At 38.2% G+C, this 19,811-nt stretch overlaps 1 protein-coding gene across 3 annotated transcripts in view; it reads right to left on the bottom strand.

Annotated features, from left to right (window-relative positions):
- Positions 1-19,811, bottom strand: part of UNC13C (unc-13 homolog C) — a 629,711-nt gene that overhangs the window by 280,949 nt on the left and 328,951 nt on the right. For all 3 annotated transcript variants that reach the window (XM_046009970.1, XM_046009972.1, XM_046009971.1), the window contains exons 14-15: positions 17,290-17,405; positions 14,985-15,148 (exon numbers count right to left, since the gene is read on the bottom strand). In XM_046009970.1, coding sequence (XP_045865926.1) covers positions 14,985-15,148; positions 17,290-17,405 — 280 coding nt within the window. The remainder of the gene's footprint in view (positions 1-14,984; positions 15,149-17,289; positions 17,406-19,811) is intronic.

Below are 19,811 nucleotides of genomic sequence, written 5' to 3'. Positions count from 1 at the left end.
TCTGAACAGCAGAGGAAACAGTCGACAAAACAAAGAGGCAACCCATGGAATGGGAGAAGATATTCTCAAATGACACTATAGACAAAGGGCTGGTATCCAAGATCTATAAAGAACTCCTCAAACTCAACACTCAAAAAACAGATAATTACGTCAAAAAATGGGAAGACATGAACAGACACTTCTCCAAAGAAGACATAAAAATGACTAACAGACACATGAAAAAGTGTTCATCATCATTAGCCATCAGGGAGATTCAAATCAAAACCACATTGAGGTACCACCTTACACCAGTTAGAATGGCCAAAATCAACAAGACAGTAAACAATAAGTGTTGGAGAGGATGTGGAGAAAGGGGAACCCTCTTCCACTGTTGGTGGGAATGCAAGCTGGTGCAGCCACTTTGGTCTAATAAATATTTATTCTAAGTGTGAGATACTGTGTTAGGCATTGGATCTATATTAGTGAATCTACTTACAGACAAATGGGAGAATTAGTTATTCTAATTCTAATGTAATACAATTATGCAAATGTTATGAGAAAGAAAAGCCAAACAGAGTGCTAGGAGAGTAAGTTGGAGTGTGCATACTGTGCCCTGGTGGGTCTCAAACTGAGGCTGGGCTAAGAGCTAATGCATGACTCAGAGACAGCCAAAACCAGCATAGGGCTTGCTGTCACTGATACATAAAAGTTGTATTTCAGGGGAATAGAGGAGTAAAAACCAAGGCACAATGGGGGAAAATATTGTGTGCAGTGAACCCTAGCAATTTCAGGTTGGTAGAGCCCAAATTTCCCAGAGAATACTCTACACTTGGTCTGACCAGAGACAAGGTTGGGGGTATGTAGGAGAGTCTTGTGAAATAATTTAGGCAAGTTGGACTTATTTTCTAGACCAAAAGACTTTTTCACACAAAATTCAAAATCTTAGAGTGAGTTTAAGTAAAAACAGTATCTCCAAGGAACTCTATCTTTTTACATGGATAGAAAGTACCATCATGGGGCGCCTGGGTGGCTCAGTGGGTTAAAGCCTCTGCCTTCGGCTCAGGTCATGATCTCAGGGTCCTGGATTGAGCCCCGCATCGGGCTCTCTGCTCCGCAGGGAGCCTGCTTCCTCCTCTCTCTCTGCCTGCCTCTCTGCCTAGTTGTGGTTTCTCTCTGTCAAATAAATAAAATATTAAAAAAAAGAAAAAGAAAAAGAAAGTACCATCATGAGAGTTGAATTTAAATAGAGTAACTTGGTAGGGAGGAGACTTTAGGAGAATGGGTTTAAAGGTGAGACAGGGGCACCTGGGTGGCTCAGTCAGTTAGGCATCTGCCTTCGGCTCAGGTCATGATCCCAAGGTCCTGGGATGGAGTCCTGCATTGAGTTCCTTGTTCAGCAGGGAATCTGTTTCTCCCTCACCCTCTGACCCTTCCCCTTGCTCATGCTCTCTCTCTCTCTCTCTCACTCTCTTAACAAATAAAGTCTTAAAAAAAAAAAAATAAAGAAGGTGATACTGAAGAGTCCAGTCAGGAGGATATATAGGAAAGAGATGGAAGGTATCTGAACTACAGTAATAGCTGTATAAAATATGAAGGAGAGAATGAATGTGAAAACATGGAGGGAAGAAAAACTCTCAGGACTTGGTGACTGATGAGGACTGAGAAGAAGAGAAGTAGGGAAGAGAAATGGTTAAGTTCCTTGGGGCTTCTTCTGGGTGGCTCAGAAAGTTAATCATCTGCCTTTGGCTCAGGTTGTGATTTCCACATCCTGGGATGGAGCCCCATGCTGGACTCCCAGCTCAGCAGAGTTTGCTTCTCTCTCTTCCCCTGCTTATGTGCTCTCTCTCTCTCTCTCTCTCTCATGAATAAATAAAATCTTTAAAAGAGAGAGAGAGAGAGAGAGAGAGATGGTTTCGTTCCAAGGTTTCAGTTTGGGTTACTGGTACCCCTGCCAAGTGAACTAGGAATTAATAAGGAGAAAGGAATTGTAAGGTGGGGAATAGGTGTTCAGTTGAGTTTAAGCTTAAGGTACTTACAGGGCTTTCACATAGGAATGTCTACCATGTTACTGAACTGGACACTTGGATCAGGGTGGAGGGAGTCACCAGGATGTCTGCATCAGTCAAAACTATGAGAAACAATAAGATCATCCTGGAAGATCATGTAGCATGATGAGAGAAATGCCAGGGTTTAGGGAAACACCAATATATAAGAAAAAGGGAAAATATATATAGTGAAATACATATATAGAGAAAGGGAAAGAAATGGGGGGAGGGGATTCTATGATTGGGGCCAAAGGGGGGGGGGGAGATGAGACCAGGGAAACCATGAGAATGGGAGGTTTTCAGGTAAAGTATAAATGATGCTGTTAGGTACAGTGAGAAAGTCTTTTAAGGACAGAAAGTAGACTATTGGACTGACAGATACACTTTACTGTGACCTTAACAAGATCAATGTTAGTAGAATGACAGGAGTTTGCAGTAAGAGGAAATAGGATGAGAAGTGGGTAGGTGCTGGGGGTGAGCAAGGTAAGTGGGTCAAGGCCACATTCTGCTGGTTTCCTGCTAAGGGGTTTTCACATCTCACGTGGATTATTTGGAGTTGGTGGAGATTTTGCAGAGGCAACTGACATTATCAGACAAATTTGGAAAGATGATTCCAGAGTGGTGTAAAGATAAATTGAAATGAGTAGGTACTGGAAGCAGAATAAAAACAATTTAGGAAGATATAGAAGTAAAAATGATACTTCTGTCCTGCTTCCAAAATGATGAAGCACTTCATCATTCTGGAACAAAATAATTTTGAGGTAATCAAAAAGTCACAGAATCACATGGTTTCTGACCTCCAAGATATAAAATCTTGAATATTTCTCAGAAACCTAAAGTTTCTAACAAAATAATTTTGAACTTGCTTTTACTTGTTATATCTGAAAGTTTATTATGACCTCTGAAAATACGGACACCAACTTGGTGCCCCACCAAGAATAGCACAGGAATTCCATGTAAAATACGTAACTTTAGGTAGGTTATGCTTTTGCTTTGTTTTGCCAGTGCTTTTGAAGTCTGACTCTCTCCCTGTATTTGCTGTAATTAAATATTTATTTTCCTTTTCTAATTTTCTTCTTTTTTAAAGATTTATTTCTTTGAGAGTATGCATGGGGAACAGGGACAGTGGGAGAAAAAGAGGGAGAATCCCAAGCAGGCTCCCTTTTGAGTGCAGAGCCCCATGTGGGGCTCAGTCTCATGAGCCTAAGATCATGGCATGAGCTGAATCCAAGAGTCGGATGTTTAACCAACTTGTCCACCCAGGCACCCCTCTAATTTTTTTTTCCTTCTTAAGGTCACAGAACAAGTAAGGTGATTCAGGATTGGAGCTCAGGCAATATAAGTTTAAAGCCATCTCTCTTAAGCACTAGGTATCTTTCTCTTAATTTATCCTTCTCCTTATCTCTTCAATGTTGTACATTACTTGCACATGTATCTGGTCCTTCCAGCATGGGTCTAGTACAGGCTTTGTCATCTCATCTTATTCAGCCTGCCTCTAGTGCAGTGTTTTCTTGCACAAGGGAGATGACCAATGTTTATTAATGAAAACAAAAACAATGTGAGCCAAATGTATTTATGTAGAATTAGAGTGTGCAGGACATGTGGTTTGCTACCTTGAGTACAACAGTTTATCAAAACAGATAATTGCTTTATAAACATTTGTTGAAGTACATAACGATTAATAGTAATGATGACAATAGCTTTGAAGGTTAATAGTATCCTGCTTATAACTTCTATATATTTCAAATTTTCCAGTGCATTAGGCATATAGTCATCTTAGAGGATAGACAGAAATACTTTGCTTTCTGATTTTAATTTAACTGAGATAATTTCCGGGGTACGACTGGACGTAGCTAGCTAAATGTGATTCGCCCCTTGAAACTTCCCATGGAAATATCTGAGAAAAACAAAAAAGAATGTCAAGTCATAAAAGCACTAGACATTAGGATATTGATCAAAGATTTCCTGGTATCTTTAGATTAGGAAAAGATACTTTTCCTAAGTAGACTTTGCCTAACTTTAGGGCAGCTGGCTAGGTTGAGAGATGTTTATAGGCTGACTAGAGTCTAAACTCCTAAAATATTAACCTGACTAGAGAGGAAATGGGAGGATATTTCTAGCAATCATACACTGTCTACCCCGTATCTAAGACTGGGGCGGAGACTGCTGGCCAGCAGACTGTCAATCACTCCCTATTCCATGCTAATGGCTTCTCAAGGCTGTACAGAGCTATCTCTTGTTTCTCACACCTACTCACTCTATATCCGTTAAAGAGTATACAAATCCCAAGATTGCCGTACAGCTTGTGTAATAGGGACTAGGCAATAGGATTTGAAGCTTGTTAGAAAAAAGGCCTGGAAGAACACTGGGAACAGTATATCCTGGGGATTATACATAATCTTTAATGTTTTACTTCGAGTAAGACAAGAGTTCACAGCTTGTTTAGATTATCGGGGGGGGGGGGGTGGAAAATCCAGTTTTTATATATGGAAAATCCACCAAAAAGAACAGGTATCTTTTCCCAGTCTAAAGGGGAGCTGCATTTAAATAAAGTCATGGGTAATGGTGGAACATTTTTAGAGGCTTGGCTTCCAGTTTAAGGTCTTTAGGTGAATGTTGACCATACCTAGGTGATCAAAAAAATATGGATACAAAGGAACCTGTAAGTTGCCAAACAAGAAAGATGCAAACATCTTTACATATTATTTTAACATATAAAAGTATAAAAAAGTATATAATCCATATTATTCTTTAAAATACTATTAAACAAGATTTTTACAGAAGAAGTCAACAACATATTACATGTAAAATGTTTTTTCTTTCAAAGTTTATCATAGACTTTACCAGTTTCTGGTTAATGTGTACATGCAAAAAAATTACTATAAAATAGATAAAATTGATTTCACTAAATAAAATATATTGAGACTTAATTTTGAAGATATTAATGGAATGATTCTTCACTCATAACTTCCTAAAGCAAAATACAGAGACAAGAACAAGTGATGTGAAAATCAAAGGAGAACAATGAGAAAAACTCACTATTTCATTTAATGCTACTTTTCATTCCATTAGAACTTCACATCAGTGTAAACATCAAATTAACCTCACAATGGTGTTTTTCTTGTGAGGTTAAAATTAATTAAAATTGTAAGCAATAAAATTTTCATTATCTGGTAAAAGGAAGAAGGTAAATAGATTACAGTCATAAATATGGTCCTCCTTAATTTGGTCAGAATTAAATTGAACATGTCTCAATATATCTAAAAATTAAAGATACAATAATTGTTACTTTTTAGCACTTACATTAAAATGGTCTTCTTAAAACTAGTGACTCTGGAGTTAACTGGGAGTTTAAATAGTAATATTAAAAGTTAAAGCGTTTGGAAAAAAAAAGTTTAAGCATTTGATAGTAACTTTTAAAATCAAACATTAAAATTCAGAATTTCCAAGTCACTCTTATGAATATAACCTTTTCCCTGGCTAGTAAAAATACCTGTCTTCTTTTTTCTTTCTTTCTTTCTTTCTTTCTTTCTTTTTTTTTTTGAGAGTGGGGAGAGACGGGGAGAGAGAATCTTAAGCAAGCTCCACACCTGGCACAGAGCCAGATGAGGGGCTCAATCTCACAACCCTGAGATCATGACCTGAAATGAAATCAAGAGTCTTGCCCTTAACCAACTGAGCCATCCAGGCATGCCTGTCCTTTTCTAGAAACTGTGACGAGGATCATGGTAAATCACAGCTGGTATATCTTGGTACCAAGTAATAGTCTACGTTGAACTTGCCATTTCACATTCCCTTTTAATGTAAATGGCAAATGATGAGGCAGTCAATATAATCAAGAAAATAGTAAGCATCAAAGTACACATTTCTCAGATGATGGAAAGAAAAAGAGAGAGAGACTTAAATTTTGAATAAGGCTAAGTATTAAACAGAGTTAGTGGCTACACTTCTTTTTTTTTTAAGATTTTATTTATTTATTTGACAGAGTGAGATCACAAGCAGACAGAGAGGCAGGCAGAGAGAGAGAAGAGGAAGCAGAGAGCCCGATGCGGGGCTTGATCCCAGGACTCTAGGATCATGACCCACACTGAAGGCACAGGCTTTAACCCACTGAGCCACCCAGGCGCCCCAACACTTCTTGAAAACCTTGAAAAAACAGTCAGCAAATTGCTTTTTTGGTGTGTGGGGCAGAAAGAGGAATTCTGGGTGGCTAATTTGGAGTTATAGGTACTATGGCATAGGCATGATTCACTCTAATCCTATCTCTTAGAAAAGTAACTTTATCACCCCTAGATTCAGTTTCTCCATCTTTGAAAAGATCTAATCCTTCCAAGTTTTAATATGCTATTCATCTCTGAACACAGATAATTGGTTGTGTTCAACCATAAACATTACTTCCTCCCACCATCAACATCTGATTCTATCAGAGCCCCTGGTTAACAAGGGTAACCAGAAAGCAGGGGACAAGGGAGTCATCAGCAGGCATCTTTCGCTCCTTGGGAGTTACCAGCTAACAGACCTCTACAGAGTCTTCTATTTGCAAAGCACATTCTTCTAACTTTATGTGCGCCTCTTCTTTATGTGTGGTTATTGCCAAGGTGAAGTTTCTTGCTTCTAAGCATCTCCTTGAAAATCAATTCCTTTTAAAAGCTGTAGTTTCAATAATTCCAACGCTACTTATATTGTTGTAGGACCAAGAGGGAAAACGGGATTTAAAGAACAATTAGCAATTTAAAAGGACTGAAGAGTACCTTGCAGAAAACCACCCCTTCAAAAAGTACACCTTCAAACAAAAGAAGCCCACAAGTACTACTGTAATCTCTGAAAATGCTAACATTTCCCAACACAGGTACAACTGAAAACAATGGATTAATAATGTTTAAATCCCCTGACTTTGCTTTTTTGAAGAAAATGGGGTCAATGTCAAACCAATTGAACAAATGGAATGTCAGCTTCATGCCAAAAGTTAGAGTAATAAACTCAAAAAGATGATGCTTAAATTGGCGGTTGTAAGATAGTTACTGGCACGTTTTTAGCTAATGCAATCGCTACAACATAATCAAGCATTAATTCTCAAATATTAGTGGCAAAATGTTGAGAAGTCATGTGTATTTCAAATTATACATCCCGATTCAGGTCATTTATTGTTTTGTAGGTATCACAATGGGGCTGGGGTGGGGGACAGGGAAGGATAATCATCTAACTCATGCTTTTTCAGGGACAATTGTCCCCAATCACATCCTCTTGTGGTTTTCAAGGTATCCAAATGCCTTTAATTCAAAAGACTTAAAGATCAGTTGCTGCTTTTTTTTTTCTTTTTTTTCTTTTTTTAATAAAAATACGAGCAGGGTGATTGGAAGGGAGCACCATAAAGAAACAGTAATTTCTAGATCCTTTGGGGATTTCAAAGAAACAATATAAGGTGAAGGGAAAGACTATCTGTATTGTCATGTCAGAAATACACTAAAACAGTATTTATCACATTTGCTCCCTAAAAGTCAAATTTGCATGCATTTCAGCGATTGCATACATGTTTGTGAAAGGTCCCCCAATAATGGGGTCCATAATCAAAGGAGCGAGACTGATACAAAGCGAAGGTCAAGCATAGCTTTATTTCGTGCCAAGCAAAGAGAATCAAACTGACAGGCCAGGGCCGTCTCCTGCAAAGAGGCGACCTCTCCCTGCCTTACAGACTAACTTTTATAGAGCGTGGTTGGACCTGGCCACACATAGGTGACCAATGAGATTGTAACACACAGAGAAAGCTGCACAGTCATGCTAGGTCATACATGGGTGGCCAATTGAATTACAATTTACCCTATAGTAGCTATTTGAACTAGCCTATCACCTTGGTCAGAATTGGCACCCAAAAGATGGGGCCCACACTCCTTGGTAGCTAGGGAGACAGTATGCACGCTTTACTGATTGGATGTCTCCGCCTGACCCCACTCATCCCTGCATTCAGGCCGTTATTTCCACCTGACCTGACCCGCCCTTGTATTTGGGCTTCGTTACTTGGGACTGGTTTCCCGGACTTGTTTTTAAGTAGGTTCCTTGGGGGAAGGGGGGGCAGGGACTGTTTCAGTTTTACTGCATAAACAAAGTCATTGTTTAACCGGATGGACTCGCTCTTGCTAAATAGGCCCTTACACTTGTCACTAAAGAGGGGGTCAAACACTTAAGGATCCACTTCTCTTCTGGCAAAAAGCATCATAACTTTTCACAGATGCTATGGATTGCTGGAACTCAACTACAGAGGTTTGGACTGTGAGGGCAGTGGTGGGAGACAGGAAGGCGACGAAATGCGCAGGGTTTGGGGGTGGGGAGGTTGGAGCTAAAGAGTAAGTAAGGCGGGACCCCCAGTTTACCATCAGCTTTCTCTGACACTTCTCCACATCTGTGCCTGTATTTGGTCCCTTCATGTCTACGTTCTTACAGGACCCACGTATACCTCTATTGCATGGTCTTGCTATTAAATTTCTTCTTCCTCTTTGCTCTAGATTAGGACTTCACTGAAGCAAGAGAGATCTTTTACTGCTGTATCCCCATGCCCCGTATAAGTCCTCATACGTAAACGCTCAGAATGTCTATCAGATAGATGAATTGTATTTTTTTGGAATGGGGACTCCACTAGAGACTGGATCTTGACTTGTTTGCTGATGTATTCTTGGTGCCTAAAAAACTTCTTGGCACATGGTAGGTCCTCAATAAATATTTCTTACAGGAACCAGTGATTCACTCGTCAATGAAGCAGCACTCTCCTTAGAAAGCAGACATGGCTCAAGCAGCTAAAATAGACCAGTGCCTTTAAAATAAACTATATCCCAATAGTTCTGTTCGAATGTAAATTCAATTAAGAGGGCCAGTACCAAAGTAAAGGTTATTTTAAGGACATCAAGGTGAAAAACACTGACTAAATGCTTTTCTCACTTGGTAGTAGAGTTGCATGTCTCTAGTCTAAGGAAATCTGAGATTCTGTGAGATGCCTGAGGCTTCATTTTACAATAAATTTAATACTCATTAAATACTCGGTTTAAATGTATTTGTTTGACAGAAATCACCTCTAGAGGACAATTTCATCTCTGATGCTGACATGGAATTCCCTGCATGTATTTAGGGGTGAATAGCAAGTCTTTCAGAACATTTTCAAGAGCATTTATGTTTGCATTGATCCATGAAAAGCATGAAGGACTCCCAAAATTCTCACGAAGAAAACAGACTCCATGCCCAGCATCATGGTGCAAAATATGTAAAATGGTGTGCTTCTTTGGAAAGGAAACAGACTTTCGTTCTTGCTATCATGTATTGGAAAATTGCCCTTTTTTTTTTTTTTTGCCTTTTTTTTTTTAAAGATGGATTTACTGTGTGGGAACAAATCCTCCTGGTCCTTGATTAATCGGCTGTCCAAACAGGAAAATAGTAATCCCTTTTCTCCTCCCTCATGAATGTCCCAAAACAAGGAGTCATTTTTATGCAACAAATTGGGCCAATAAATTGTGCCCTTATAGAAAATGTTTTCTGGTAAAAGGAGAGAGATTTACAGTAAGCAAGAGGTACCTTAGAGGACTGGGAAGTTCAGTACTAATGTTCAGATTATTTACCAGCAAAATAGATTCAGCCTCCTTCTTATGAGGAGAAATACACAAGAGGAAAACGTAATAATGTACAACCAGACTCTCTGGCTTAATACACACTTCGCCTTTATTTCTGCTCCAAATCCATCTTCAAAGAAATGGGAGTACGCTTAAAAGGAACCAGGCAATCTCTACTAAAAACAGGAAGAGTATGAGGTTACCTGGGGATTTGGCTAAACATAAGTAGGCTTTAAATATCAAAAGAAACTGAGTTTTGACTTTTTTTTCTGATCAAATCATATCTAGGGAAAGCCCACAAAAATTAAGCCGTTTGCCCTTTCCTAATTTTGTAAACGCCCTTACTATATAGACAGGATGTCTGTTTCTTCCTTGAAGCTGAGTCCCCCAATTTTGTGTTTTTAAAATTAAGGGAAATACTTCTCAGGTAAGTTTGACATACTTAGTTCTAGGTTTTGCTGTTGTTGCTTGGTTGGTTTTCTGGATCCCCGGAAGCCAAGTTTCAAGACAACAGGAAAATACTACTGATCCAACAGGCAACCAATTTAAATTTGAAGATATAGCTGGTTATTTATAAATTCCTTTTAAAAAAATGTGTTATTCATTGGCCAACAATTGGTTAGGAATCAATTTACAATTTAGCTGCAGGAGTATCACTTGGAAAATATGGTAAAAAAATATCCCTACATGATCTCATTGATATGAGGAATTTGGGAAACAAGACAGAGGATCATAGGGGAAGGGAGGGGAAAATGAAACAAGTTGAAACCAGAGAAGGAGACAAACCACTCCTAATCTCAGGAAACAAACTGAGGGTTGCTCGAGGGGAGAGGGGTGGAGGGATGGGATGGCTGGGTGATGGACATTGGGGAGGGTATGTGCTATGGTGAGGGAGGAAAAAAAATCCCTGAAAGTTACATTTCAACGGCTAACAGAAGAATGTCAGTATTCTGATATTTCTCCAAATTATCATAAATTATCAATCAATATGATATGCTCTAAACACTTATAAAGTAAAATAGATACCAATACCAGCTTAATATTTCAAATTTCATTTTGCATGCTTTGGACAAGTGTGAACTTTTTTTTTTTTTTTTTAAGATTTATTTATCTGAAAGAGAGAGATTGAGAGAGAATATACATGAGTTGGGGGAGAGGGAGAGAGAGAATCCCAAGCAGATTCCCCACTGAGTGTGGAGTCCAATGCTGGGCTGAATCTCAAGACCAGAGACCCTGACCTGAGCCACAACCAAGAGTAGGACACTTAACTGACTAAGCCACCCAGGAGCCCTGGCAACTGTGAACTTCTGACATGAAGAAATATGCCATGGGAAGTTGAGAATAAACAGTTTCTGCTTCTGATGCATTCAATTAAAAATATGTACTGAGTTTCTATCATGCACCCAGAATTTTTTATAAAGCAGTAATAAAACTTATGGCTGTTGGATTCATGATACCAGTTTGTAAATCTTTGAACAGAACTCAAGTGCCCTGTGACACCATTCTGCCATCTCTCAAACTAGATTACACAAGTAATTATAATATTAACGTATTGATATAAAATGGTTACAGGTGGGGGCGCCTGGGTGGCTCAGTGGGTTAAAGCCTCTGCCTTCAGCTCAGGTCATGATCTCAGGGTCCTGGGATTGAGCCCCACATTGGGCTCTCTGCTCGACGGTGAGCCTGCTTCCTCCTCTCTCTCTGCCTGCCTCTCTGCCTATTTGTGATTTCTGTTTGTCAAATAAATAAATAAAATCTTTAAAAAAAATGGTTACAGGTGTATTTTTCTATAAAAACTATTTCAACAACTAAGGATCATCCATGAAGCGTAAATGAAGAGATCATATTTATATTGGTAGCCAAACTTCTTAGGAGTTAACGGACTGTCAAACAACAGGAATATTTTTTATTCTGGTGAGAATATAAAATTTATACTGCCAAAGCAAAATCGCACTGGACATAATGAAATAGGCCAGGAAAATTTTATTCAAGGGTGTGCAGTAGGGAAGATAAATCAGAATTCAGTCTTAACTCAACTCTGCTGAAATAACAGATGGGGACATTGTTGAATTGGAAGGGGAATGGATGGAAGGTTTTACGACCTGGAGTTGGGGGAATGACAGTCACCTGTGTTTGCTAGTTGGCATTATCCCCCCAGAAAATATAAACTTTCCCTTATACTTATGTCCCAAGACAGTATTATAACTTGGATCAAGCCACCTGTCCAAATTAGGCTCCTACCCTCCAACAGAGACTGGGAGACAGGGATCTATACTGCCTGATGACTGCATTTGAGAGGGATGCCTGCCAGGTCCTTGAGAAAGCTACTCCTTGGTTAAAACTGGCAAGAGGCTTTAAAAAAAATTACAATTCAAAGAATTTACCATTATAACTTTTCTAAAGTAAATGCTGTTTAAAAAAGGGAAGTCAGTGACCTCTGGGTTTAAGCCTCTGCATTTTGTAAGGGCCAAGTGTGTGAGGGAAAGTCAGGAGCCTAGGGGCAAGTAACAAATCTGCCTAAAGTTATATCAAGTTGAGGGAAATGTTAAGGCCATCTTGGTCAGTGCTCAAAGCTTAAAGTAACATATAATAAATAATAATATCATTATGAGGGGCACCTAAGTGCCTCAGATGGTTAAGCATCTGCCTTCGCCTCAGGTCATGATCTCCAGGTGCTGAGATGGAGCCCCACGTTGTGTTCCCTGCTCAGCAGGGAATCTCCTTCTCCTTCTCCCTCTGTCTCTCTCCGTGCTGTGCTCTGTCTCTATCTCCCCCTCAAATGAATGAAAAATAAATACATGAAAATATCAATGTCAAATCAAATGCATAACCAGAAGTAGATAGAGTTGATCCTTGAATAATACAGGGGTTAAGGTCACTGACCCCTACACAGTCAAAAATCCACATTTAACTTTGGACTCTCCCAAATCTTAACTAGTAGCATACTATTGATTGTGACATACATATTATTTACCAGTCACATAAATAGTCATAAACATGTATTTTGTGGGTGATATGTATTTTATGTATTCTTAGAATAAGATAGAGAAGAGAAAGCATTAAGAAAATCATAAGGAAGAGAAAAATACATTTGCACTACTGTAAAAAATCTACAATCTGTAAGTAGACCCACAACAGTCCGAACCCTTGGTGTTCAAGGGTCAACTACATAATCTACTGTATTTTATTATCATCAAAGTGCATTGCTCAAATTATTACCAAAAAAAGAAGACATTTTTTCCCCTTATACCTATCTACCTTGCTTTCACTCTTTAGACCAGCAGTTGGCAATCTAAGGCCACAGCCAAACCCAGCCCATAGTTTTTGTTTTTAAAATAAAGTTTTAACAGTACATGACCATGCCCATTTGTTTACTTAATATCTGTGGCTGCCTTTGCACTTGGAGTGCAGTGATGCAGTTGTGACAGAGACTGTAGGACACACAAAGCTGAAAATACTTGCTATATGGCCCTTCATAATTATGGGCTCACAGGCAGGTCACTTGGTACAAAAGTAGCCACAAATATTTTCTTGTTACGGTTTACTTAGGTTAAGGATAAGAAAAAATATATATGTGATAAAATGAATAAAGGATGATCTTCCTTTTTTCAGCTTTTAACCTTTTTTTATGTTAACGTGATTATGCTTCTCAGAATATCGGAAATATGGTAAAGAAGTAACGTGATATCAGCTCACAGAGATATTTTGGAATAAATTTAACTTGATCATTTCTTTTACTGATAATTTTTCCAGAAACAGACTTCTCATTACTGTTGTTTTACTGTTGTCTTTTTTTTTTTTTTTAACATAGCTCCTTTTCGACAAAACAGTTTGTTTATTTTAGACTCTTAATCATAGTTGCATTTTTATTTGTGCTTAATTTGATATGAGGTATTCTGAGTTATAACCAATGACATGGGACAGAGCAAATGACAAACTCAAAGGACTCCATTATGGCCGCCCAGTTACAAAATAGGTTGCCTTAAAAGGAATGTGCTGTTGCTGTGTGTGAACAGGCAGAGGGATGAAGGCCATCAGTAATGGATGCAGCAAAAGGGTTTCTCAATCAGAGAGAGGTTCAACTGCATGACCCCTAAGTTCCTTTTCATCTCCATAATCTATAAGTCTTACTATTTAGACTTAGGACATTTTGTCAACTAAAAAATCATATAATTGGTCAAAAATTTTTTCAATGTAGTCTTACATATGCTCTTCTGGAATTATGTCTGGTGATTAAATGCTAAGAACAGTAAACTTTTGAAGTAGAGCATTGAGTTTTGTCCAATCCACATCCATCACTCAGATGGTTCAAAATGACTCATTAGCTGGGCTGGCATCTATTTGGTTGACAGAAAAATTTTCAACCTTAAAATGAAAGTACAGTTTTCTAATATATGCACATAGAGAGTTCACATATTATATATCATATACATCTGAACAAGATGCATTTATACTCTTAGGCCAGGTTTCAAAAGGTAAACTGTAGGCAAGGAATAACCCAATTCTAAACCCTTACGGAAACTCCTCAGTAAAAGTCTATATGGGTCACTCCCATGGAACCACATTTACTGCAGTATGTGCATTCTAGTAAATCTTGGTTTTGCTGAATTAGGGACACTGGTATAAATACAGGAAGGAAGAATATGCAGCCTATTGTTTGGGTCAAGACACCGTTATGGCTCCAGATGTGTGTCTCTCTGACATTAACAGACTCTGTAAAGTTTGATGATGCACTTCAATCATCAGGCTTTAGTATCCTTGGCTAACAAATAAGGCATTGGTTCTCAAACTATAATGTTTATGAGAAGCATCCAGAGGGCTTATTAAAACACAGATCAGGGCACCTGGGTGGCTCAGTGGGTTAAGCATCTGCATTCAGCTCAGGTCATGATCTCAGGGTCCTGGGATCGAGCCCTGCATTGGGCTCTCTGCTCAGCAGGGAACCTGCTTCACCAACCCCCCACCTGCCTCTCTGCCTACTTGTGATCTCTCTCTGTCAAATAAATAAAATCTTTAAAAAAATAAAACACAGATCACTGGGCCCCACTTTGTGAGTTTCTGATTCAGTAGGTTTGGGGTAGGGTGGAGAATGTGCAAGTTCCCAGGCGTTGTAACGGCTCTGTATCTCAATGGGGAACCCTCTGAGAACAAAATAAGGTTTGGAAAGATGGTGGTAGTGAATTAGCAGATCCTTAACACTTTGTAACTGGGAGAGGGACTAGCTGGCATCAAATGTGCACATTCAAATGTAATTGACTTTGCAATCAAATTTCATTTGAATTAGAAGAAGGAGATGAACGCGTTTCTTTCTTTCTCTTTAGATTTCAACAGAGACTTTTGAACACTGCACGTGTTCTAGAGTACTTACGTCATAGCTTGATAAATGGATTCAATCCCATAACGCATGGCAAATTCATCGACTATTTCTTGGGAAGCATCATCAAAGAAAACCTTCCAGGCTTCCTCCCCTTTGACCTCTGGGATTTTCACTCCACCATTAGACTTCACTTCAGTCAAGTAATGGAACAGGTTCTAAAAGCAAGCGGTTTTCAATCCTTCAGTAATTCCTTGGAATAGGCCAGAACTATGTAACTGTAACTCTCAGTAATTTATATTTGCATTGTAAAGGCACCTAATGTTTCATTAGCATATATAAGCAATAGGAATACATTGGATTTTTATTCTAAGTTACCTCCTACTTACGCAAATTGGTTTTATTTCTGCCTAGGTCTACAAAGAATCAATGATTCAAATGTTTCATACCTACCAATTCAAAAGGAAGTAAAAGTTTTGCATGGAAACATTTCTACATGCTAGAACATATTTTGTGCTCGTGGGTTCTGAGTAAATTATTGGGCCCTGAAGAATACTGTGATTGGGGCTATGTTAATACAGGCTTTTAGTATGTAAAAAAGAGCTTTGACTGTGAAATGATAAGAGTCAGAGCTACGAGCTGAGGTTAAAAATGAATATTTGAGCACTGGGTGTGATGCCAAAACAATGACCACTGTGATGCTGTAAATAAACAAATAAACGAATAATTAAAAAAAATGAATATTTGAGGGGCGCTTGGGTGGCTCAGTGGGTTAAAGCCTCTGCCTTCAACTCGGGTCATGATCCCAGGGTCCTGGGATAGAGCCCCACATCAGACTCTCTTCTCAGCAGGGAGCTTGCTTCCTCCTCTCTCTCTGCCTGCTTCTCTGCCTACTTGTGATCTCTGTCTGTCAAATAAATTAACAAAATCTTTAAAAAAAAAAAAAAAAGAATGCTTGAGAAATCTGTAATGAAACAAAAATCATGACCTATAATTTCTTTCTGCTTCTGACAAGTTTGGCAACTGCTACATGGATGCACTTGGGTCACTAAAAGATCTTTCCTTTCTTGTATTCAATTCTTTTTGGTTCCTGGACTAGCAGAAAAGAACTCTGAAAAGCAAAGTATAATGCTGTTCCTCTGATCCAAATGTTCTCTGCCCAAACTATAAGGCCAGAGTTGGCTCTCCATCCTGTCAGTTCCGGAATTTCTCTTTATTGATTTGAAAAACTGAACCACCTTTCTTAAAGGAATAATAATACTGGCAAGATTGGGGTCATGAAATTAAGCTTGGGTCCTACATCTCATTATGTGTAAGGTGTAAATAATCTAAATACTGTTTCCCATTCCTTCTTCAGTAAAATGGAAGTGCAAATAATTCCACATATATATTTTCATAGATATATTTAGGAAAATTATATGCAAAAGACAAGGATTCTCTGTTATCTTTTTCTGCCTTAGGAAGGTATTTTTTCTCCACCTCTCTGAACATGGGGAAAGGTTCATTCATCAGCTTCACCTCTTATTTTCTGATATGTGGACCAAGAGTCATCTGTATCAGAGAAAGCCTCTGGGCACAACTCTAAGCTCTCAGATGCAAAGCATTCAGTAGAAGCACAGATTATGTGTTTGTATATCTACACCGAGGGGAATCTGCCCTTTGGATTCAAGTTGGGTAGTCTAACCTCTAAGACAACCAAGCCCTACTTTTAGGGTGGGTATATTCTCTGCTATTCTTGGGTGGTAAGGACATTTTGGTCCTTCTCATTCCCAACATGTTTGTGGAATCAGTAATTAAAATGGAGGATGGTTCAACATGTATGAAGCTCTTTGTTATTCTAGAAGAAGAAAATCACTGCTTATTACACTGGCTGCCAAAAACCACTGAGCAATATCAACATTTTGTATTTCTAATACTCCCAACTAAACCTTTAGTAAAATGTGAACACTAACTCGGAGTTCTCAAAAATAATTATATTTGGAACTTCTCCTGCTTTACTAAAGTATCGCATGTTTAGTGCTTCCAAAATATTTGTCATGACTTATTTTTTTTTAACAAATGTTTTTGATATTTTTCTTCCTCCTTGGTTAACATCATCTTACTGCCTTGTTTGTTAATACCTGCCTCATGCGTTTGTCCTGACTCTCAGTGGAGGACATGTGCCCACTCTTCAGAGAGTGAGACATGGGCTGTGTGACTCCCTAGCACATCACCGCGATAGTACATAGTACAGGGTCAGACCTCTAGGAACAACTGCACAAACCTAATTCAATTATACTTTAAAGCCAAATATCTTGTTGTATGATCCATAAAGACCTATCTTCTAGGTTTTATCATTAATACAATTCAATTCACTTACCTCATGTAAACATGTATATTGTATATGATATGGGGCAACCTTCTCCTCTCCTTTTATTTCCACATTGATTTTCAATCGAATGGCCCCAGACACAGCTGACTTATCGGTCCGTTTCTCTGATAAAAGAAAACAGTAACTGGTCATTTTTGAAAATACCATATTTCTCATAGAATTTCTCAAAAGCTTTTAAAAGGCTTACATGGTTAAAAGCGACTTTTCTAGATTAGGTTTGATTATTAATTAGCCATTATGATTCTGGTAAACACAATTTAAAATAATGAGCCTATTGTGTGACTAATTGTCAAACCACATTACAGATAATTCAAACAAAAAGCTTAATCAGAAGATCCTGACATTCTGATACAAATTTCTGTGTACTTGATTACACAGAAATGTGTTTCTACAATGAAATTAATTGTTTGGACAATTAAAAGCAAGATAACTTAAAAATATAATTAATCAGAAAACTATTTCATGTAAAAGCGTTTGCTTCTCTTTCTATGCCTGAAAAGATAAAGCAAAGCTCTAACAAAAAAATCTGTTCACGGTTTTCTTTATCAGTGATTCATAAAGACCTACAGTCTATGGCCTTTGTTTACTAATGTGTTGGATAAACTGTTTATTTGGATGGAATCAATATGTAGTCAATTCAGTCAAATAATGTGGGGTTTAATATGACCTGATCAGTAGCTTTAAGAGAAAAAAAGAAGAGCATAATCACAAAATTCCTAGAGTTTGTACATAGGGGACCTACATTTGATATGTACTTCACAGATGAAATAAAAGAGGCAAGCTGACCCATTTCACAAATAAAACACAAGGAGGCAGAGTGACAGAGAAAGTGGCAAAGACTTACTGACCTTCTTTCTAAGCAGAACTGTATTTATAGTCATAAAAGATATGGTTAAATCATGAAGTCTGCCTTCGTCTTGTGTAATGTCTATTGACTTTTCATTGTTAATATTTGATAATCATTGTGTTATGAATATTCTTCCCTGAGGAGGGCCAGGATCATGAGAGTTTCTCCTACTGGCAGAGAGATAGTTGATTCTCAACAAATCTTAAAGTTTTCTGCTGGGGTCGAAAGAAATGCAAGTGCTAGAATCTTTTTGTCACAGACCTTTGTCCAAAGTCCCAGGGAGCATTACTGGTTCTTTGATTTTAACTACCATCAGCCCCAGCGACCTATGGGACACAGGCTCTGCTTAGAGGCCCAGGGCTTTTGGCCAAGTCCTCCTCTGCAGGGCGGAATGAATTCAATGTGATGAACACGATACAAAGAGTATACATATGATACTTATGTGGATTGAACCTACCGAGGGATTTTACACAAATCTAAAACCTGTCCTTCACAGCCTCCTTCTCTCTCCTCTAAAACTCCCAAGATCAGCAAAAGAGGGCACAAACATAAAAACTGATGGTGATCAGGCCAAGATTTCCCTCTCCTGCCACATCCTATTTTCCTATTTTCTTCGGCTGAAATGGAAGGACCATTTCAGCCTAGGAGCTGAATAGCCAATTTTTACTGATTTACTGATTTTACTAATATCTCATTCAAGCTCCTTGGCAAAGTGAATTTACCCACATCAAAAAACATGTGACAGGAGGCAAAGAACATCAAAAGAATTGTTCTTTTGTCAAAAGAATGATTTAAGGAATTTCCGTTTTGGATTCCAACTGCCTCAATCCAAGGACATGCTAACTTACTACAGAAAAAACAGTCTGTGTATAGGTAAACCACTTTGTAACACAATTTGTGAGTACTGATTACACAGAGCTAATGCCCTGAAGTTTACTCTTACCTAACATCTCCATTTTCATATAGGAAGTTGTGTTACATAGAAACAAGATACAGGACGATGATCACTATAACAGAACTAAAAATTTTATCAATAATGTCAAAGCACCAATTTTCTTTAAGGAAGATTTCTTTAAAACATATTTTCATAGTGGGTTCTTATTCTAGCTTGAATCATTTGTATCCAGATAAGTTATATATCTTTCCTTCTTTAAAATTGTTAGTTTCATAAATTCTATGACTTTACCACTATGTCTTGTCGAATATGACATTATTTGAAGTATGTGTGTTTTTCAAAAAGCTGAAAGTACTCTTAAATTTACTACAATATATTGATATCCTAAATGGAAACTCTTTGTAATCCTGGGACTGTATAAACACTTCCTTGATTTAACCAGCCCTTAAAAATTTAATTAAAACATTTCAAATGATATGACTAAAAAATTGTGGATGTGGCAATCATCAGTTTGTTCTCTGTATTGATAGATCTGATTCTGGTTTTTGGCTATTCATTTGTTTTGTCTTTTAGATTCCACATATAAGTGAACTGGGGTTGGAAGAATGGGCAAAATAGGTGAAGGGGTGTGGGAGAAACGGGCTTCCAGTCGTGGAACGAGTAAATCATGGGAATAAAAGTTATAGCACAGGGAATACAATCAATAATACTGTAACAGTGTTGCATGATGATGGTCAGTACTACCCTTGTGTGAGCATAGCGTAACAT

The sequence above is a fragment of the Meles meles genome, chromosome 6, assembly GCF_922984935.1.
Source record: "Meles meles chromosome 6, mMelMel3.1 paternal haplotype, whole genome shotgun sequence".
NCBI classification, from domain to species: domain Eukaryota; kingdom Metazoa; phylum Chordata; class Mammalia; order Carnivora; family Mustelidae; genus Meles; species Meles meles.
Note: the sequence above shows the minus strand (reverse complement) of the source record. Positions and strands in the feature narration are given on the sequence as shown.